Raw genomic sequence first — 23037 nt, forward strand, 5'->3', positions numbered from 1 at the left:
CATGCAGCATTTCCCCCACATTTCCTCACCTCCTTTAGTATCTTTCCATCATTTATGTGTCATTCATATTTTATTCCCATTATGTTTTATTCACATCCTTGACAATCTTCGGAGTTTATTCTCTTCAGTGTTTTATTGACCCACTTTCTCCTCCATCAATACTTCAGCAGCTCCTTTCCTCCTCCTCGCCTGTTGTTCACGTCTTCTTCTACCCTTTTTTCTTCCCGTACGCCAGCTGACATTTACAGTCGCTCTGTCCCGCTCAGTTTCTCTCTGGAAGTTTCCTTTACTCTCCACTTCTTTTTGTCTGGGTTCAGTGTGTTTCACTTGGGCTGCTCCTCAGGTTCTATCATCCGCTGAACTGAAGCCGTCTGTTTCTGTTGCTGCAGATTTTTCTCCATTTGCTCTCTTTGAGTCTCAGAGTTGCGTTCAGACTCACTGGGGGATCCCTGGGTGCTCCCCAGCCCTTTGAAAAACAAACTGTTGTGCTTTGAACCAATTCGCCGCTACAGCTGAACCCTCCAGCAGTGGATTGAGTTGGAGGCGACGTTTCAAGCTGCGTTCAGAAACACTTTTTTCAACACCTTCTTCAATCACTTTGTGCATCATACTAAAGTCTGGCTGAAATCAGATCTAATTGTTGGTTTGCTGAAGCTCCTTTATTCTGGAGGTTAAATGAAGCTTTCATCCTCAGCTCCCAGGTTATAGTACAATAAATACTGAAACTGTTACTGCTAAGAGCATCATGGCAATGTAAGAAGACGGAGAGCTGCTTTCTGCATTTTTCTTAGATCTGTCCAAGGTTTTAGAAACTGTTAAACAGGCTGTTAACTGTGGAGTTTAACGAGCCGCCTTCTCCTTTAAATCCCAGGAGCCTTTATGGTTCAGACGTTTATTGCAGATGATTACAAGTCCTAGTCAAAGTCCCATCTCTGTAAAAAGGCTCAAACTCATGCCATATTTGCTTATTTGCTTTGTGTATTTTTTATGATCTTTATTTATAAATCAGCTTTCAACGTTACTGTAGAAGATAGCCGACAGGAAACATGAAGCAAGAGCTAAAATGGAGATCGAGGTTTGGTAAAGGACCCAAGTTCAGAGGCCGACTGACCAAACGGGGGGTCTTTAATAATGAACAAAGGAGAGCTTCCAGGGTGGAATCACAGACAGAGTAACGGAGAGAGTAATGGGGCAATCCAGCAATGAACAATGTAAAACCAGGAGCTTAAATGCTGAGGTAGCAATTAAGAAATGAATTAGATCACGTGAAACATCTGGGTTTTAATTTGTTTCTGAACATTATGATGCCGCAAGAACATGATAGTTTTACACAAGTTTATCATACTTTTAGAATCTAATTTCGATTTAATCAGTAAGTCAAATAAATTTCTGGAGCATTTGCAAATAACTCCTGTTGACCGAAATGTTTTATTCTAAAAATAGGAAAGAAGCAAAGAAACCGGAAGACTAAAGGAGGCAAAATGTGTTTTATAAGGCAAAAAAACTAAAACAATCGAAACCCTGGTGATGTTTTCTTAATTAAAAGATGCTTATTTTTATTGTGTGAAAAATAAAAAGCATCTACATGTTACCACTGAAGTAAAACAACTGAAGACCTACTCATTGTACTAAAACATAAAACCAGTAAGAAAGATTCAATCATTTTTCAAGGTTAATACGCCTTGGTCCTATTTGCTTCTATAACAGCACGTAGTGATTGTACCGCCACATTATGTAATAATGTCATAAAGTAGGACTTCAAAATATAAAAAACATCAATAAAACCACATTTTGTGATAATCGTTTAAAAAAAAAACGATTATCATTCAGGAGTTTGCCCAATCGGTCCACATGTGTTTTGTGGACCTGGAGAAAGCATTCGACTGTGTCCATCGTGGTGCCCTGTGGGGCCGCTCCAGGAGTATGGAATCGGGGGCCCTTTATTAGGGGCCATCCAGTCTCTGTACAAGCGGAGCAGGAGTTTGGTCCTCACTAAGTCGGACCTGTTCCCGGTTGTTAGGTATTATTTAGTCAACTCGGAGGCAAGAACGATACAGTCAATTTACTTGCAAGGGTAGCTCTGCAATACAGACTACAAAGTATTGGCACCCTTCACCCTTTATTGATACATGCTGGTTCACACACAGTTCAACAAACATTCAGGGTGTGTGTGTGTGTGTGTGTGTGTGTGTGTGTGTGTGTGTGTGGGGTCAGAAAGGTTAGGGTTCATGTGTCTTGATTTTAAACAGAGAGGGAGTGAGGACTCGGTACCGGTCCCTAGATGTTGCTGATAAAAGCATAACTCATTCCTCTCCCCATCTCCCTTTCTGTGACATGTAAGGAGGGAAAAGCACTTAGAGAAGACATGAGTGATAAACAATACAAAAGTTTTCAAACCCTAACAGTCCCCCCTTTTTTATCACAAAGAAAGTCATGCTTAGATACATATAAAAGAAAACACTCTGTGTGAGCGAAAAACCCACGGACGGAAAGCAGATTATATTGTGGGAAAAACACTCACATGCCCCTCCCCCTAAGGGGCATGGTAGAGTTCAACAATAATAAAACAATATAATAAATCAACAAAAACAAAATGTAATAAAAGTAAAAGAATTAAAACAAGCCTTGTTCATGTCATCATTGTACTTTGTCTCATTCCACTTAAATAGCAACTTCTTTCGATTTTCTGCTATAAAGTCATTTTATGAAGTACAATTATGAGTTCACTCAGGCGTCAAAGATATTTTCATTTACAACATGTCATCATAGGAGTAGTGGTCTTTATTTTGTAGCTCAGTAAAATAAACCTTTTCTGTGTCTTCATAGTCATCTGTCTTTGGGTTCAGTGCGGTGTCAACATTTACACACAGTATTTAAAGAGTATGTGGGTGTTATCTCAAATTAAAAGAGTTTGTGCTTTACAGCCCTAAACTGTCCTCGGGTCAGGGGTAACAACCATCTGCTTTGCCTTACAATATAATTCCTCACCCAAGGAAAAACAACCTCCACCAGCTTGTTATGTTGCCTATCTGGAAAGAAAGCAGTATCAATAGGAACAGGTACTAAACATGGTTGATCATTAATAGCATGTGAAATCAAACAACAAACATAGCAACTGTCATTTCTTATCTTCCTCATGGTTTGATGCATCAGTTGCCACCAGATATTATCAGCATGATAATAGTAGTCAGGAAAGTAATGAATCTCTCTTCGAATCAGCTGATGAGTATTATTAGCATAATTCCTCAGATTAGCCACACATTGTCTTTGCTGTACCTTTCTTCAAATGAACACAAGAGTAATAAAATACTTGCAATATCAATCATTAGCATCAGAACAGAACATCTTCCATTTAACTGCATCATGACCTTGAAGTGGAATGTCCTTTCTTCTGGTACTGAAAGCAAACTGTTTTTTCCAAAGAAAACAAATCATAAATAAAACTCAAAAATCCTGCTGCCTCTCCTGAGTGGCTTCAAGCTGCCCAGTTACCAGTCTGGTACAGGTGAGCGGTTGTAGGAAGCTCCTCTAGAAATATGTTTAGAAACAGAAACTCTGGAAGTTAGGCTTCCATAGTCCAACTAAACAACGGTGGAAATGAACACATTTCAAATTTGTACCATAATGATAAATATCAAGCAATAAACATGAAAGTTAGATAAAAGCATCCGAGATTTCCTCCTCAGAGTCAGTCTCGCTGTCAAAGTGTGAGAAAAGAATTTGGCTGACCCTTGCTGTCCAGGCAAAGGAGCCCCTAGTAGCCACCAAATGTTAAGAAATTAAGGAGAATAAGAATCATGGCGCATGTTTGACTGTCTCTCTGTTGCAGACGTCGCCAGTCCATCATCCAGAGAAAGGTTATGTGTAAATGTGTAGAGGTCTTCCCTGTATGTTTCCTATGTGTCTCTCACTGTGGTGTGTGTGCAGTGAGGCAAATGACCTTATGATTTCTAACTTTCAGGCAATGCGATGGCCTTAAGTAGATTCTGAAATAACGTTGCACTGCCCAAGGGATTATTGTGCCCTTGTAAGAACAGTGTTCTTCAACCACCTCTTCAATCACTCGCCAGTGATCAGCTTACAGTTCTTTGTCTTGTGGTGGTCCGCTGTCCTCACACCTTTCAGGCCGTGGATGATCCAGTTGGAAGATGACTTGTGTCCTGGAAGCCAGTTGAAGCTGGAGGAGCTGGAGCTTTCCTGCAGCTTTCCTGGGTGTCTAGTAGGATCTGATATGGGCCATTCCAGCCCTGGACTTCCTGTGTTCTCCTAGATTCTCTGATCAGACTCCAGTCGCCAGGAATAAAGGACTAGAGGGTGGAAGTGACTGTTTCTGGTAATGCAGCCTTCACCGTCTGCGAAACTTGAGAAAACACAGTGGACAGGTTTGGACAGTAAAACAACATCCTATCTTCACACAAAGATGTGGAAAAAATTGATCTTGGCAATATCCCCATGTTACTTTATTCTGACATTCCCCTCTTCTGACGCAGGGTCCAACACATGCGACAATCCAGCAAAAGGTTTAAACAAAAATGTTCTAGTAACCAAGATCACATAACATAGAACCAAAGAAATGAATTCTGACATAACTATGTGTCTCTATGAATTTAATGAAAGCAACATAAATAAAATCCAGATGTTTTTAACTGTAATTCAGTTCCATTAACAACTAAACACAAACTTTAGTCGTTGTACATTTCATTAATATTTCACTTAGAAATAAGTCACATGTCATCCTGATTTGTCTTGCATGAAGATAAGTATTAGATTAATGGAAATCTTATGTAATTCTGATGCATACATAAATAATAAATAATTCCTGTCAAGTATGAAATCATAACTCTGATTCTTTATCAAAAATATATTCCTTACTTTTGGCATATCTTGAACTGTCAGCTAGCTTAATGGTACCAGGGAAATTTTCAATCTAATAAATCACCAATGATTCTGTATGCAAAACTAATTCTTCAAACTAGTGTAAACTATTTCATTAACATTTTAATAGTAAAACACATAAATCTAAATGTCATGCTACATCCTTAATTATTATACAAAAAACATATTATTAAGGCAACAATCACTACAAGCATTTTGATTCTATTGCCTCTTAAACAATGTTAAAACTCAGGAAGGGAGGTGCTGAGCGTTACCATGGGAGCAAAGGCATGAACCAACCTGGTAGGTGGGCGGAGTCAGGCAGAACTAACCTTTGATTGGCAGCCTATGGGCGGAACCACAGTTTCTTCATCCCATCCCATCTTAGTGAACCTTAAACTGCAAAACTATTAACATGCACCTACCTGAGAAACAAGCTGCTTCTTAACTCTCCTGAAAACTCAAAGTTTTAATCAATCTGAGTTTTAGAAACATTATTCTAAACATGGATTATTGTTTCATGCAACATATAAACAAACATTTATTCCATCAAAACAAAGACAAAACATCAGACAGACAAATGGCCAAATTTGAAGCTTCAAGAATTTAAAGAAATTTTTAACAATCTCTTTTCAGAATATGTTTTCTCAACCATATATTTTAATGCTATAATTGATACATTTTGTTATGACAATCTTCAGGATCCTTTTTTATATGAGTGCACATAATCCAAAATATCTCAAAGTATTTAGAAGCACAGCAACAGTTTTCTCTTAAATGAATCCAAATTTACTGATGCTGAAACCTTTTGCTAATTCTTTGTAATGTAACTCTATAATAATAACTACAATCCTGAGAGTTATTGTTATAATTCTCTTTTTGTTTTGCTCAATTTGATCACAGCTGTATTCAAGAATTTCTCTGCTCAGGTTAAATGCAAAGAAGTATTTTAAGCCAGCGTTGACATTTTTATGTTATACCCAAACAAAACAAAAACTGCAGTGTTTGACTTAATCAGAAATTAAGATAAGAAGCTTGACTCCAAACTGGACTTTTTTCCACATAGTGTTTCAAAGGGAAGACACACATAATTTTTCTTAATTTGGCTATTTAAATTTTGAGAGTTGGGGAGAAGCTTATTACTAGAACCCCTCTTTAATAATCCAAATGCTGATAAATGTTCCAATATTTTATCTCTTAGTAATCTGAAATCACCTTGTGTACCTTTCTACTCCTATGTATTCCTTTAATCTTTAAACCCTAAGAAATCAAACAAGGAGACTGGAGTTTAAGCCGACCATCCTCTTTAGTGTTGAGAGAGCCTTTATTTCTTTTCTTTTCCTAAAATGAAGGATTTTCTTTATTCCGTTATAAAAATCCTAACCTTGGTTCCAAAACAAAACTCTTCAGCCCCAATCTGTGTTCCCCAGAGTAGAAACTTTGAGTATTCTTGCATTTCAAAGCCACCAAAATGACTGGAACTCATCATTGGCTTAGATCTATTTTAATTTTTTTTTTGTGTGGTACCACTGTCCAATCAGATTCTTTCTAAATAACCCCATTTTTCATTCTCATTTTAAAGGTTTGTTTTACCAAGGAAATTGTGTTTAACAAAATCAATTACTCTCGAAAGTTTTAAAAGTTTTAGCTGGTGATATCTTAGAAAACAACAAGTGTTTTAATATTTCTATGCAGCACAGAACTGATCAGGTTTCTCTTTCCTTCTCCAAAGGGAGAAAAAAGAACCTGCAGAACCAAACCTTTCATAGTTTTTGTCAGGACCTGATATAAGGTACAGTGTAAATCAACATGCTGCATGAATCAGAAGATGGAAGAAAAACCTAATATAACCTCTTCCCAGCAGCTGCTGTGAAAAACAATGAATTTGTACTTTCCATAAGCGTCAGTTAGCACTTGCGGACAAAAACTGCACCAAACTGTAAGTACTGTGTCAGAAACTGTATGAAGACCATCTGCAGTAGAACTAAGCCTGTTTTAATGAGGTCTCTACCCATTAGATTTATGGGATACAAAATCTGACAACAGAAAATAATATCTGAAGGAGAAACCCATCAGGTTTTACACATGCGCTGGGTTTTAAAAATACTCCTTCATGAGATCTGTCCTGAGAATAACATAGAAACACTTGGTTACTGCTGAGTTTTGGAGATGTTGTAATTTCCTCTGCTTTTTAATAACTTTTAATAACTAGAATAATTGACCCTGAATATTCCACGACAAAAGCGAACTTGTTTCTCTAAAGGAATTAACTGGAAAGTATCAAATGAGCTAAGTTATCACCCTTTTAAAGATACTTTTCTAACCCTAAAATAATATTTTAACCCGCTATATCTGTCAACGTCATCAAGCGTCACATGAGCAGCGGTTAATAAGCGTTCTTCATTGCAGAAAATAGGAAAAGATTTATGCAAATGTGTGTGTGTTTGTACGTTACCTCCATCAGTTTCTAAATCGCTCCAGAGTCAGACTGTCAGGCACACAGTCCTCTATCAGTCCAAAAAACAACCAGGCCCTTCCCAGGTCTGTTGGTGAGACATTCAATCATTCTTTGTCCACTTTAACTTCTTCAGGAGGGAGAAAGAAGAAACTTTGCTCCGGCCTGTTTCTCTTCTGCCCGCATAAGATGTGCTTTCAATATAAATCCAGTGTATCGCTCTTCTGGCTCTGGTAAACAGCATGGATCTTTGTTCATCTCAGTGGGTTTGGGCCAGACGTCTTCTGAGTTTCGTTTTGGTGGAAACTCACACTGCGATTTGCAACAAGCAGGCAGACAGGAAGGCTCTCTCTCTTTCAGGCCGTGCTAGAGAAGCGTCTCTGGCGGAGTAGCCATGGGAAGGGCAGGTTTCTAAAGTCCAGACTCAAAAACGCAGATGTTGCACTCAAATCCCATACATGTGTGTATTTGTGTGTGAGAGAGGCAGAAGAAAAAGTTTAGTATAGGTTCAGATTTTGCACACAGAAATATTATCAGTCAGTCAGTCAGTTGTCCACCATAACATGCACTATACTCCTTTCTTTTCCGACTAATCGCAATATTTAAGACAAACGAAACTTCCTGCAGGAAAGTTTTAACTCTTTAACCCCTTAATTGATGCAGTCTGTGCTTTTTAATCTTTTTCTTATGTTTTTTATTTTTCTTATCTCCATCCATCAACTGTTTTACTTGAAACTATTTAAACTATTTAACTGATTTACACTCAAACTTCCACTCTGTGAAAAACCAAACTTATCTTCCCAAGTTAAAGCACATTTAACACAATCATCCCCACTTTTTCCTTTAATTTTTTAGGAGATGATGGTTAATGTGTAATAAAAAACATAAATAATAATAATAATACAGAGCAACTTCTCACCCAGATATATTTGTAGAGTATGAATGTCCCAGATAAAAGGTATTTTTAATCTGGGCAAAAGAAAACACAGGACCAACAGAATCTTGCTATGATTCTTCCAAAAATGTTTAGTCCTCCAAACACACACAGCAGCACTCACACAGTTAGTATTTTAACATATTTATGTCCCTTCAGCAATATGTATGGTCGACCTAGCTTAGTTTATGAGCTCCCTTATTATGCAACATTTCATTTCATTTCCTTGCGGCGAAATGTTACCAACCAAATTATCCAGTTCCCTTACGGCGGAATTACCTAGTCGTTTCTGATCACCTTGCGGCGAGATCCTACCTAAATTTATCGCTATTTATTTCCGGCGAAATAAAACCTATCCAATGCAGTGTCCTTACCCGCGACACCCTACCAACGACTTTTAAGTACTTTTCTTATTTTATTTATATAGCGCTTACTCTTGTCTCATGTACTGTATTTTAAAGCTATCTCACCTCGGAGTTGACTTCTTAGTGACTCTGTCGGACCTCCCAGAGTCACCCGGCGTCGAGCAACACGATAACCCACCGGCCAGATGCGAATGTCACACACCGGGACTTTCAGCCACCAGGCCTAGGTGCGGCTGTGCGGCAGCGCTTAACTCGACGTCAGGCTGTTCCCGGAGATCCGCCAGTCACTACAAAGAAAAATAAGATCAGTTTAGTTCTTATAATATCCGGCTCCGAAGGACCAAGTTAATGTTAGGTATTATTTAATCAACTCAGAGGTAAGAACGATACAGTCAATTTACTTGCAAGGGTAGCTCTGCAGTACAGACTACAAAGTATTAGCACCCTTCTCTCTTTATTTATACATGCTGGTTCACACACAGTTCAACAAACATTCAGGGTGTGTGTGTGTTTTCTTGTACTTGTTGCTGAGTGAGAACCATTTTTCATATTTTTATCGCAAAGTGAAGACATTTTGACAAAGTGAGGACATTTTCCTGGTCCTCACTTTTTCAAATTCCATTCTTGGGACAGGGGTTAGGTTTAGGACTAGGGTATGAATTGAGTTATTGTTAGGGTCAGGGTTAGGCACTAAAAATCAAGGAAAATGAATGGAAGTCAATGGAATTAACCAAAAAGTCCTCATAAAGATAGTAAAACACGGGTGTGTGTGTGTGTGTGTGTGTGTGTGTGTGTGTGTGTGTGTGTGTGTGTGTGTGTGTGTGTGTGTGTGTGTGTGGTCAGAAAGGCCAGGGTTCATGTGTCTTGATTTTAAACAGAGAAGGAGTGAGGACTCGGTACCAGTCCCTAGATGTTGCTGATAAAAGCATAACTCATTCCTCTCCACATCTCCCTTTCTGTGGCATGTAAGGAGGGAAAAGCACTTAGAAGAGACATGAGTGATAAACAATACAAAAGTTTTCAAATCCTAACACCGGTGCATGTTGGACTCCGGCAGGGCTGCCCTTTGTCATCGGTCCTGTCCATAACGTTTTTGGACAGAATCTTTAGGCGCAGCCAAGGGCCGAAGGGGGTCTGGTTTCGGAGACCAGTGGATTTCGTCTCTTCTTTTTGCGGATGACGTGGTCCTACCCTCACCTATGGTCATGAACTTTGGATCATGACCGAAAGAATGAGATACCGGATACAAGCGGCTGAAATGAAACCCTAAGAGACAGGGTGAGGAGCTCTGCCATCCAGGAGGAGCTCGGCTCCACATCGAGAGGAGCCAGTTGAGGTGGCTCGGGCATCTATACCGGATGCCTCCTGGACGCCTTCCTCGGGAGGTGTTCCAGGCACGTTCCACCGGGAGGAGGCCCAGGGGACGGCCCAGGATACGCTGGAGGGACTATGTCTCTCGGCTGGCCTGGGAACGCCTTGGGAGGAGCTGGAGGAGGTGTCTGGGGAGAGGGACGTCTCTGCTGAGTCTGCTGCCCCCGCAACCCGGTCCCAGATAAATCGGAAGACGACGAGTACGAGTATATTTAACAACACATATTTAAAGTACGTAAGTAAACAGCTCAGTCGAAAGGTGCATTGTTGAAAATACAATCAAATGTTCTTCACTATAAGCATGGTGCTAAAGCGCAGTAGTTTCTGGCGTCCCACATGTTCATTACAAAGGTTAGACATCCTGTCCAAGGCGTTAGCCGCAACCTCATCCGTAGCAATTCATTCAATAAAGCAGACTTTTCGATGTCTTCTGGAAGCAGGCTATAAAGTGGAATAATTTCCATAAATTAACAAACAGGGATCATGAAAATGAAGCTGAATTACCAATTGAATGACTAAAAGTCTGGAATTTATCTGTAAAACGTTGTGGTAAATTAAAACTCTAAAATCCACAAAATGGTGTGCAGTGTACACTTCTAAGTGTTTTTTGTGTCTCTCTCATTTATTTATTTTTTGTTCCTGACAGAGATTTAGCCTGATATATGAAGCACACCCAATGCTATTATTCAGGCTGCATTTATGCAGGTTCCAAGACAACAAGTCAGTGACTGATGCTGGGTTTCAGAACGTCCTAAACGTATTATCCAGTTCGCTGGTGAACTAGAGATGCTCTCTGTGGTGCTGAATATGTGATTGCTTGTAGGGTGAACAAACCATCTTTAGTTTGTTCTGCAAGAGAACAAATCCTGCGTGGAGGGAGGCTAATAACATTTGTTGTGGAATTTAATTATCAAAGTGGAGAGAAGTTGACTCATAACAAGAGAAAATCCGGACTTTGTCTTAATAAGTTTTATTCAAAGGCATTCAGCGTTTGAATGACTCTGTCGCCGAGCAAGTCAGTTGAAACAGAGCCCCGATCAACATTTACACACAGTATTTATACCAGAACAAGACAGTGTTATCTCAACTGCAAAGAGTCCATGTTCTATGACCCCAACCCTTCTTGAGTTCAACAGTGACAAGCTTATCTAGGAACAGACCTAACTGCCCTAACTGACATTGTCCTAAAGATGGGTCTGAACCATCAAACTTCTGATAATGGCTTTACAGCTTCTTCCTCTAACACAGATATTCTGAGGAGTAAAAAAGGTTATACACTGAAATGCTTACTGCAAGAATTTCCATCACACATTACACATATGTGAATAATTAATTTAAAGGAATTTTCTTAGTTCTGTTCAACTTGCATTCAATTGTTAGATCAAATGTTTCTGGGAAACATTCTTTGTTTTAGTTTTTACAGCATGGGGGGCCATTGTTCTGACAGCCCATGCACTGTCTTGGTCTTCCTGCCTTGGTAGCGAAGCTGAATACGCGACTAAATAATCAAAAGTTTGGCATTTATAGAACGGAGTTTCAAAAATGTAAATGATTAGGATCAATTACATGACAGTTAATGAATGTATATTGAAAAAGAAGAACCCAAAGACTATTTTGTGATCGTTTATTGTGTAATGCGGTTTTATTTATGTTTTATTACATTTTGAAGTCCTAATTTATTACATTATTACTTAATGTGTCGTTACAGTGATGTTTCACTAAGTATTTTGGAGGATCAGTTAGCCAAAATGAATTATATTTTCATGTACAGTCATATTTCTGATCTTTTTCCCTTGTAGACTGGTTCTGCCATATTAAACACAGACCAGATGTACCTTAGATGGGAGAGTCTTCAACACAGATGGCTTTTTGCTGAAAAATTGTTACTTTGTTTTAACCTGCCTTTAGATCCATGATCAGGATGATGGATTTACACAAATGTCTTTTATGTGAGCAGATTCAAAGAGCGATGGGATCTAAGCAGGCTGACCCATCAGCCCATATTCATTTTAACATCATGCATACTTCAAAAGCCCTCTGATGTGCATAACATTTTTCTTTGATGTTTTTACAAACAAGACAAAAACAAGAGACTGGTTCTTTGTTTTTTATCTGGACATCGGACGTCCTTCAGGCGGATTCCCTGTTCAGACATTAGTTTTATTCAGATTTTCACCAGAGCTGCAGAACCTCTTCAATCACAGCCAGCATCACAATGTATCAGTGTGTGCTTTGTGAAGCCTGAGAGGGAGAGCATTTGTCCTCTGCCTAATAATAATATTAATAATAAAAATATGGATGGGCTCATTGGTCTTGATTTTCAAACAGATACTACATGAAGTATCTGTATAGTATTAAGTACATAGCTTGTTGACAGGATTGTGTGCTTATTCCTCCAACCGCTGCCAGACATCTGCAGATCTTCTTCATTTTGTAGAGGTGCAGGAAGGGGTCAGAAGATCCTGGTTGATTAGTTGGGTTGTTTGTTCTGCTTTAGGTTCAAGATTTTTAATTTAGGTAGAAACACCTAATGTGTTCCCAAGTTAGTTGAAGTATTGTCCTCCACCCTAGCTCATTAAATCTGAATACATTTACTTTAAAATTCAAACTCATAGTTTATTTTCCCTAACTTAATTTACCTGCTTCTTCATGTTTTGGTGTTTTATGCAGGTAATATATATATTTATATCTAAATGTGCACACATATTAAAAGACCACAGAAGTCATTCATAACTGGGCGGCGTTATGCATAACTCATCAGAGAAGCAGAAAGGACAAGAGGCAGCAAGAGCTGATGGTTCTTAAATCAAGCAAAAACAGACTCAGACTGTAGAGACCACGTCAGCTGACAGGTAAACAGTGATATGACTGGAGAATCAGCGTCTGCATTTGATTTTAGCCGTTTTTATGCTAAACAGGAACGTTTTGAATAATTCATAAGTCAATTTAAGTCTATAATGTTTAGTTATAAACAGCTTAACCCTTTTAGGTTGAAATATGTCTCTATAGAAGCAGCCTAGAGGGAAGAAGGTACTAAAAATGGAAAGAGTGAATGAAAACCTGTTTACTTCTTGTAAATATTTTTAACAGAGCCAAGGAGAACAGAAGTGAACGCGAACACAGCGTGTTCGTACTAGCTGTGACAGAGACTACAGCTATAGAAACACTGCTGTGACAAACTCATTGCTCCACTACAGATTTCTTCAGTTTGTACTTTTTTTAATCAACGATGACTGAAGTGAATACAGATGGACGTTTTCACATGGTTTCATGCATTTAGGTAAAAAAGCTGTCCAAACCAGCCTGACCCAATGTGGCAAAGTAATTAACCTTTAATTTGGCTTATGTGCATACTTTGACTAGACCACTTTAAAACCTTAATTTGGATCATTGTCCTGCTGCGTAACCCAAGTACATTTTAGCGTAAGGTCACACACTGATGGCCGGGCGTTCTCCTTCAGGATTTGCTGCTAGAGAGCAGAATTCATCTTCCAGGTCCTGAAGCAGCAAATAAGCCCCACACCATCACACTACCACTACCGTGTTTGACTATTGGTACCTTCCAGAAAGTTCCACTTTTGTCCCATGAGTCCACAGAATATTTTCCTCATATTGTCGGGAATCATACAATTCAAATTCAATTCAAAAATACTTTATTTACAGATGTTATTTGTTAAATGTGAGACGGGCGTTTATGTTCTTTAGGGTCAGCAGTGGTTTTGACCTTGGATCCCTCTCATGGAGGCCATTTTTGCCCATTCTATCGTTCTTATTGTTGAATTTAGATGTTGTTCTATAAACTCCTGTCTGGTTTGTCTGTGCTCTCTTGGAGTAACTTTGTTAATCTGGCAAACCCAGGGAAAGTTCACTACTGTTCAATGTTTTCTCCATCAGTGGCTTTTACTGTGGTCCTTTTGAGCTCTTAAGACTGACAGATGTCAATGACTTTGTTTCTCATCTGTTCTTGTACTTCTTCAGATTGGGGCATGATGTGTTGCTTTTTGAGGTTTGGGAGTAATCAGGCCTGGTTGTTGCTAGTAAAATTGCTTAAAAAATTTGGTTAATCACAGTTTTGTAAGGGTGGTGATTACGGAGTGGATAGCTTTTTCTATTTAAATATTGTTAGATTATTTCTGTCTAATATAAAAGTTTAACATCAAACCAAATGAGCTACAATAAACCAACAACCACTAGTTGATTTTCTACCTTTGATTTTATCTTTCTAACAATTGAAGGAAAATGTATAAATGAGGTCAATGTGTGTTTTACTGGAGGATGAGAAGCAACGAGGGTTTGGGAAGAGATCAACCATCTGAAGAGTTTTTAGTGTAAAAATATGCATCGATCTGCTTCTTTTCTTCCTATATATCCAGCTGGTTTCTGCCTTTGATAAATAAACCATGAACTCATCAGTATTAATAAACACATCCTGCTGTCCATGCGCTGACTCTGCGTGATTGAGTTCTCCTCGTGTCAGTCGCTCCAATATCAATATAGGATTAAATATTTGGTAGCTTGGCAGTCGTATTGATCCTTTGCTGCCTGTGGCGACAAACGGCTGTTATAGGAAAGGGAAGCAGGTTTTTGTTGTGTACCGTAAGCTCCACTATGAACACACATAAAAACTAAACACCCATCTGTGCAATTGATATTAGTGAATCTGGCTGATTGTATTCAACCTTTAATTAACATCCAGTCTAATTAAAATCTGAATCACTTTGATCAAAAATAGTTTAATTAAAAACTGACTTTTAGTGGAACTGAGAAGAATCTAATGTTAACCACCGTTCCATTGGTGCCAGTAGGCTGCTGCACTGTGTGTTGTAACAACTGATGGGAAAACATTAGTTTGATGTTTTTCTTCACACAGCTTGTCTGCAGATGCACAATAAGTCCCCTAAAACCAACATTTATGTATAATTTCACTTAATTCAAAAGACAAAAACAAGAAATGTTGTGAGCCTGACATTATATAATTTCCCTTTTCATGAAAAGAGAATGGCTGCATGTTGGCAAAGTTGGTAGCACTGTTGCCTTGCAAGAAGAAGTTCCTAGGTTCGGATCCAGGCAAGGAGTTTGCATGTTCTCCCTGTGGGTTCTCTCCGGGTTCTCCGGCTTCCTCCAACAGTCCAAAAACAGGAACTGTTCTGGTCTCTCTAAGCTTAGGAAGGAGGGAGGGAGCAAGCTGGCTGTGCCATTAAAACACTTTATTCTTTTCTGTTTTAATCATTCTCTTGTAGGTTTGCAGCTGTGTTAAACCAGTTTAAATGTTTCAAATTAATAGTCTCTATTCATATTTTCTAAATTTTCTTCTTCAAATATAAACAACATGAATGGATTATATAACTCCAAGCTAATGTCCTAACTTCACACTATATCTGTAGCTCTTTTCAGTAGCAGAAATAACATTCAGGATCTCCCATTTTCATAAACAGTTATCCATATAATGACAAAACCACTGTGTGAGAGACAGTGAGGCAGAAATCCTCATAATGCTCCTTTTTGTTTTCATCTCTGTGGATCCAACATTAGATCGAAGATGGTTTCTTTCACGTTCCAGTGGTCTAACCCACCTGCACAAAAACACTTTACCAAGGACGCATGAATGAATCTTTTCAGCTGGTGCCATTTAACAAAAATGGTTCAAATACCACTGAATGCATATATTACTGCATTCCTTACAAAAGTCTTCATAACTTTTAAACTTTTTCATGTTTTGTTTGGTTACAACTTTATACTACAAGGTTTTTTATCCTGATTTTTTTTTTTTTTTTTTTTGATTGAAAAGAGCAAATCGGTGCATAATTACGATATACAAGGATTTCCCAATTTTCTTAAACCCTCTTTAATCCGATACCTCTAAATGAAATCCAGTGCAATCAACAGCCTTCAGAGGTCACCTAATTAAAGCAAGGTCAGGCTCCAAAACAATATGCCGAACTTTGAACATCTCACTGTTTAATCCACCATCTAAACATAGAAGGACCACCTGCAGACCTACCAAGACATGGAGGTCCACCTAAAGAAGCAGCCAAGAGGCCCGTGGTAACCCTGGGAGAGCTGCAGAGATCCACATCTCAGGTGGAAGAATCTGTTGACAAGATAAATATTAGTCAGTGAGGTCCACAAATCTGGCTGTTATGGAGGACTAGTAAGAACATGGTTCTGGGTCTGGATAGCTCAACATATTTTATATATTCATATATGCAGCTGTTGGCTGTTATAGTTATTTTGCTACATCTTTTTTTTCTTTGCATATGTCAGGCATCTTTTTACAGTGGGCTCTTCCTGGCTATGTTTTAAGCTATGAGAAACAGTAAATGTTTGTGTTTTTTTGTTAAATTTATGACTTTTAACAAACACTAAATGCTCTAACGAACTCTTGAATGATATGCTTTCCTTTCTCTTAGCTGAGTCACTCTGAGATAGGTTTGGAGGGTTTAGGATCAGTTTATTTTGTAAGTAGCTGCAGGGGAGGAACTGAGGAAAACATCCTAGTTGAAGTCCAGCAGTGGAGCCAGTCTGAGATCATCTGGTTGTTTTTCAAAAGCTTTGAAGTTTATTAAATTCACTGAACCTCAGATTTCCTGAAAGAGACCCCAGCCTTTAGCTGCTTTCTCCTGAGTGATATCTGCTGACTGCCACGGCTATTACACCCTCACTCTGGCTTTTAGTGTGTCGCTCGCCTCATTTCCAGCTGACTGATGACCCTCACTCTTCTTCTTCCAATGACAGAAGTAATAAAACCCAACCCAATCTCACTGACCATCGCAAACATCCCTCTCCCTCTCTGCAGTTTACAGTGGCAGGTCCCTTTGACCGTCGCCGTGGGAAACACATCCACCATCTGCTTGGAGAGCCTCATCTGGATCAACAGCAGGACAGGTACGGTGCCGCTGGAGATGCCACCGAACATCTCTGAAAGTTTATTTTCACTCGTGTCTTAATTATCTTGTTACTCTGAGATAACGAGCTGTTTCCTTGGGAGGATCTGTTTGCAGATCAAACCGGCTCAGTATCTCAAATTAATTATCTTCTCAGCTCTGCACATGTGAGCTGCTTTTAATGGAGTATTAAAGCTCACAGGTGCAGCATGTTGCACTGTTCTCAGGTTTGTAGGAGGTGGGAATAAACATCATTATGGTTCCTGCTATTTGGCTTCTGCTTTTTTATTAAAAAAAATCCTGATTCTTACTTTCCTTTCATTTTATGTAAAAAAGAATGACCTCTGCTGTTCCTTTGAAAGGATTATTCTTTCTCTTTTGTTAATAGGTCAGTTTCTGGTGAAAGGATTTTATCAATCATTTGTACGCTTGGATTAATCTTGTAGGTCCATTCTTTTGAAAAACAAAAAGCTTTCAGAGTACACCCGCTTTTACTTATCCTTTTCTGTAATATTGTTTTTGTAGAACAAAATCCTCCAGGGCTTTACTTTTAGTGAATCAAACTTATTATATTTCTGTTTTTGATCAAATTAATGTTTTGAAAATTGATCCTGAAGTGCTCGGTGTTGGTTTTAGGTGGACAAAAGGGCTCCTGCTGGCTCTGTTCTTCAGTAATAAAATGCTTGTTTTGTTCCATGAACACAAAGCTCGCTCTGGTTGTGCGGGAAGAGTTGGTTTAAATCCAAGAAGAAGTGGGCCAGGATTGGGCCAACGGTTGGGTTCTGTGTTTTCATCGCCTGGCTGTTTCACAAAGCAGGAAACATCCTCCAAGCTGCTTTACTGAAGCTTCAACCCTGATTTCCTCAGAATGTGCCGATTCCCTCCTGCAATGCTGCTGATCCACAAGCCTACAAAATGTGCTTCTCATGTGGCAGGTTCTGTTTACCTGCATTAGGTTGGACTCTACACTCTGCTGCATTATTTCATCAACTGTACTCAGATTAGTTGTAAGTTGAGGTAAAGTAACCGACAGATTGCTGATCCAATGCATTGATTAGTTGATCATCCATTTTACCTCCTTTATAAAAGCAATTTGCTGCTCTTGAGCATACAGGTGTGTCTGAACTTTGGTCTCATATTCTGTACACATCTAGTTCATGGACACATTTTGCCAAGGTTTTACCAGATTAAGTAATATACTCAAACTCTACTTTATGGTGGCCAAATGTGAAGGAAATGGTCTGAAAAATGGGCCCCAGATGGGATTTTCCACACATGATGGAACCACAGTAACTGCTTATGCAGATTTGATCCAGGACAACTTTGGGTAAAATAGGGACCTATATGGGACCTAGATGTGGGCGGCAAGCTAAGATCAAATACAGTTCCCCATTGGTTTTCCTGATGTACTTAGTCACCACATGGTCCCAAAGCCAGAGGCTAATTGTTAACCCAGGTCCACTTTGCACCCATCCAGACTGAGCAAAATGGATATGGGGCTGGGTTCTCGAAACCTAGCAGCCATATAGGAAACGCTACCGGACTGTTAACCCATTTATAGGCTATTTGGACCGGCTGCCTTTATTGAATGGACATTCCCAGCAGGGAGTGGAGTAATTTCAGTTAATCGTGAAGAAGCCAGGTAGAGGATCAGCACGTCTAACTCTGAGGTTGTAGTCCTCAGCCAGAAAAGCGTGTACTGTCACCTTCAGCTTGGGAGTGACCTACAAGCTGAATTAGCTTTTGGTAGTTTTTGCATTGTGCTGAAAAGAGTAAGTTTTTCCTTTCATATTTATTACAACCCCCACCTTGTTGATGAGCTAGAGCCAGACGAGAAGGTAGCTGTGGAGAGGAATGTCTTGGGATCTTTTCAGTAGCAACCTTAGACTGGGTTGTCGGTTGTAAAGCAGTCATGACTTTACAGAAACTTCTAGATGAACCAAATGAACATCAAGATATAATCAGCATATGTCATAGTTGTTTTAATTCATTTTAATGCTTAAATTTATTGACAGCGTGTTTTTTGTTGGACTCAGAAATTCATAAGATTGGTCAGATGGATGACAACACCTGGCTGCTGGGAAACATCAATCAGACCGGCTACTTCCGTGTGAACTATGACCTCCAGAACTGGAAACTGCTCATTCAGCAGCTCCACAGCAATCCTCAAGTGAACCTTGTCATTTCTCTTAAAATCTGACCATCAAAACAACATTTTCTGCAGTTCTCTCCTGATATTAATGCCTGCTTTGTTTTACTTATCTTTTATATCCAGATCATTTCTGTTGGAAACAGAGCAGGTCTCATCGATGATGCCTTCAACCTGGCCAGGTGAGTCATTTGGCCTCAACCAGTTGAGTGTTTAAGTCAATATAAAGGAAGATGAAGTTTGTCAGAGTTTTCAAAAAAATATGTAGCTTATCCTTCATAGCTCTGCTAGTTTGAAAACTCTTATCAGTCTAACTTGCAGATGTCTGACTTTTGTTTTGTGCGAACTCAACCTTGGACCATTTTCTTCAATTTTACCAACAGGTTTACTTTTCTCAGTTTAGGAAACTGACAGCTTTTGTGTATTTAGCAACAGCACCATACTACTCATTATTTGAACCTTGAGTCTGATATGCTGACTAGTTCTTGGCTTCACTGTTTCCACTTAGGGCAGCATTGGTATTGGTGGGTTGTTTCTCATTATTTGGCCAGTTTGTCTGAGGTGGTCAACACAAAATTCAACCAAACAAGCCTTTAATGTTAATTCCACCTGATATGCTGTTGTATTTTAAGGCTTTTATTTTAGAGGTGACTGCTGCTGTTTCTCTGTTTGGGCAGCAACATTAGCACCTCATGTGTGTGCTGGTGTCGGTTCATACTAAAAGGACAGACTGATAACAGATTTATACAGAATGTATTGTTATTAACAATAGGAGGACTTCTAAATGAGGTGAACATAATAAATCCTCACAATATCAGTGGACACCTTAATAATATTGCTGTAATATAAACTGTTTGGAATACAATATTAGTTGTTTGTTATTCTTATAAATCCATTCTTTGCAAGCCAATGAGATTTTAACTTGTTGGAGGAAGTGTTACTGCTGTAGCTGCTGATCAGTTTGCTGGTCAATCAAGCCAATAGTAATTGGTGCAGGCATGGGTCCTTTTGGCAGTGGCCTGCACTTGTATAGCATTGTATGATGTCTGAGGACTCCAAAGTGCTTTACACTACAACCAGTCATCCACAACTTCACAATGGACCATGGGCAGGATCTTTCTGTCTCTACTCTTCCTCCAGACTCTGGAGATTGATTTCAAATTGAAATCAGCTGAGTCTCTTGTAGCACTGACCAGCTTAACACGAGGAATGTGACAGATGTAGCAGATTGTGTAATATTTCTCTGTTAAAAATACAGATTTTAATTGAGAAATGTCTCATTGGTTGGGGGTGATCAAACTTTTGGACTTTTCGGTTTGTCCTCAGCTATAAGCCATAATCATCAAAATGTGCAGCAATAAATGCTTGAAAAATATTAGCATGTGTGTAATGAAGCTATAAACTGAGCTTGACTTTTTGGATTGAATTACTGACATATAAACGTTTTGATATACTAATTCACTTAAAAGCCCATTTGTTTGACTGTTATGTGTTTTTAATCTAGAGTTTTTACCCAAGACAGCAGATCAGTTGTTATCAAAGATATTTAAAGAGTGCCGTATATGACTGTAAAATGTATTGGAGCAGAAGAATGAGGAAGGATAAAATGAGAATGCACCACAGTAATGAACATTAGAGCTATCGTCAGTCATGCAGGTTATTCTCCAAACTTCAGATGTCCTCTCTGTTCTTACAGCCAGGTTCTGAACAGGGAGAGGTTCAGGTTGGGTTACCATCAGACTGTCCTCTGCTCTGCATTCAGAGCAGCCTGAGGCAGTGTGAGCAGAAACTGAACAACCTGAGCCACATGGGAAGCCTGATGAACAAGCGGCCGGTTAATCTTTGTGCTGCCATAGACAGAGCATTCCTTTCTTAAAGCGAAGTGTTCAGATTGAAGCTCCATGAGCACTGTAACCAAAATCTACTGTGACACCGGCTCTATAACTCAATCTACTCCTGTCTCTGTTTCCTCTCCACGTATCTCCCCCTCACTCTGCCATCTGCGCTCTGTCATGTTGAATGAGCAGCAGCTCCAGACTACTGTGCTGTCATCCTCTGAGAATCTGTGTGCGCTGAGGAGTTCCCATCTGCACAGAAAAAGGAGCTACATATCCATTAATATGCACCCTGACAGCTGAAGAAACTCACTTCAGCCTGAATGTGTCACGATGGGAAAGCGATCATCACGAGGCCACATCAGAAAACAGATTGCGCTATTACTCGTCATATTTCTGCAGTAATTTCCTTCAACTTTAGGCTGTTTTTTATTGTTTTATTATTTATTTGTCTTAATGTTAAAAAAAAAAAAAAAAAAGAAATGTTTGACAGTCCTCATCACCCAACATCCAACCCGCATTTTTGTTTTTGTGAAGTTCAGAAGCATTTTCTAAAAATCTGTTTAACAGAAATTACTGCAGTCTTACTGTTGTATTTAATTTATTAGATGTCAGCTACGACTGTCCTGACAACTATTTGTTCTCCAGATGCAGCCCCAAAGCCCATCTGTATGTGAAAGAAAGTGATTTAATTAGAGGTAAACCACAAAATGAACCACCTCTTGTAGCCATCTACCATCTCTGACATCCGTCTGTGCAAAGTTTACTGCACTCCCTACTTTCAGCTGTTAGATGTTTTAGGGGTTTCTTCTATATTGACCCTGTTTTAAGCCACCCCACAGCATCTCAATGAGATTAGGATCTATACTTCGACTAGGCCAGGACTTTCCATTTCTTAATTCTCACCCAGTCCTAGGTGGATGCTCTCATATTTTCCTCAAACACCCTCAGATTGTCATATAACGGAGTTTGGAGGTAGGACCAACGTGCAAACAACAATAATAATAATAACTGAAGGGCTTAAATACAAAGTGAAATGCCGGGTGAACCAATGAACCGAGAGACTAGATAATTAAGGAAAACAGGGAACAGGTGTGAGCAAGTCTGCAAGGAGACAGAGGGAGTGAAAACAATTAACACGTTGAACAGAGGGTAAAACTAAGAACCAGACTAGAAGAATTAAACATCATAACACAGACAAAGGCTAGCCCCCCCTCACCTTTCCCCTTTAAAGGCGGATCCCAGACTCCCCAAGAGTCAAAACAAACAATCAAAAAAAACAACCCAACCAGGCCAGGCGGAGAGGCAGGCACAGAGTTCAGCACGGAGTTCCAGGAGGCCCCTGGGGACTCCAATGATTGCGAGACCCGTGATGGAGGTCCAGGCGAGGTCCAGGAGGCCGGCGGCAAACTCCTCCCGACCAGGAACCAGATCAGACAGTGGTACGTCCACAAACCGGAACTGGAAACGGAGCTGGAGGCTGCTCGGTTTCGAGCTCCTCCAGAATAGGAACAGGTTGCAGCTCCTCCTCGAACCGCCCAGAAACCAGACCAAGAAGCGGCTCGACGTCGAGCCGCCCAGGAACAGGATCAGAACACAGGAGTGACGACAGACGACCCACGGAGTCCAGACCTCCCAGAATGAGGTCAAACGGGACAGATCTCGTCCACGGCCCACTGTCGCTCCCTCCGCAGTGAGCCAGGCATCATGGGACTCTGTGGAAAACCTCCCCCTACACCTCCAGCCAGTCTCACAGCTGGTTAACAGTCTCCAGCCTCTGCCACTGCAAACTGTGGGCAGCGAGGAGGCGCGAAAGTCGCCCGAACAACACCTGCCCAGACTTGAACCCCTGCTACATCTTGCTTGATTCATTTAGTTGGTTCCCCTCTTTCATATAACGGAGTTTGGAGGTAGGACCAACGTGTAAGAAGGATTTCCAGGAAGCAGGTTGATAAGGTAAGTCGAGTTTTAGCACTCCTAACTCAAAACCAGGCAAGCTGGGAAAACAAATGGCTCACAGGACACCAGGCGTCTATGGAGCCAGAACCAGACATTGCGATATATCACGGTAGAAACCAGCAAACAACAATAGTAACTGAATACACGGTGAACCAATGAACAGAGAGACTAGATAATCAAAGAAAGCGGGGAACAGGTGTGAGATGGAGA

At 39.8% G+C, this 23037-nt stretch overlaps 1 protein-coding gene across 7 annotated transcripts in view; it reads left to right on the forward strand.

The window, feature by feature from the left end:
• The window catches only part of LOC124883040 (thyrotropin-releasing hormone-degrading ectoenzyme-like), a 344041-nt gene that overhangs the window by 286989 nt on the left and 34015 nt on the right, over positions 1–23037 (forward strand). For all 7 annotated transcript variants that reach the window (XM_047389881.1, XM_047389880.1, XM_047389882.1 and 4 more), the window contains 3 exons: positions 16797–16885; positions 18921–19054; positions 19160–19215. In XM_047389881.1, the coding sequence (XP_047245837.1) occupies positions 16797–16885; positions 18921–19054; positions 19160–19215 (279 nt within the window). The remainder of the gene's footprint in view (positions 1–16796; positions 16886–18920; positions 19055–19159; positions 19216–23037) is intronic.

The sequence above is a fragment of the Girardinichthys multiradiatus genome, chromosome 17 (genome assembly GCF_021462225.1).
Source record: "Girardinichthys multiradiatus isolate DD_20200921_A chromosome 17, DD_fGirMul_XY1, whole genome shotgun sequence".
Lineage (NCBI taxonomy): Eukaryota > Metazoa > Chordata > Actinopteri > Cyprinodontiformes > Goodeidae > Girardinichthys > Girardinichthys multiradiatus.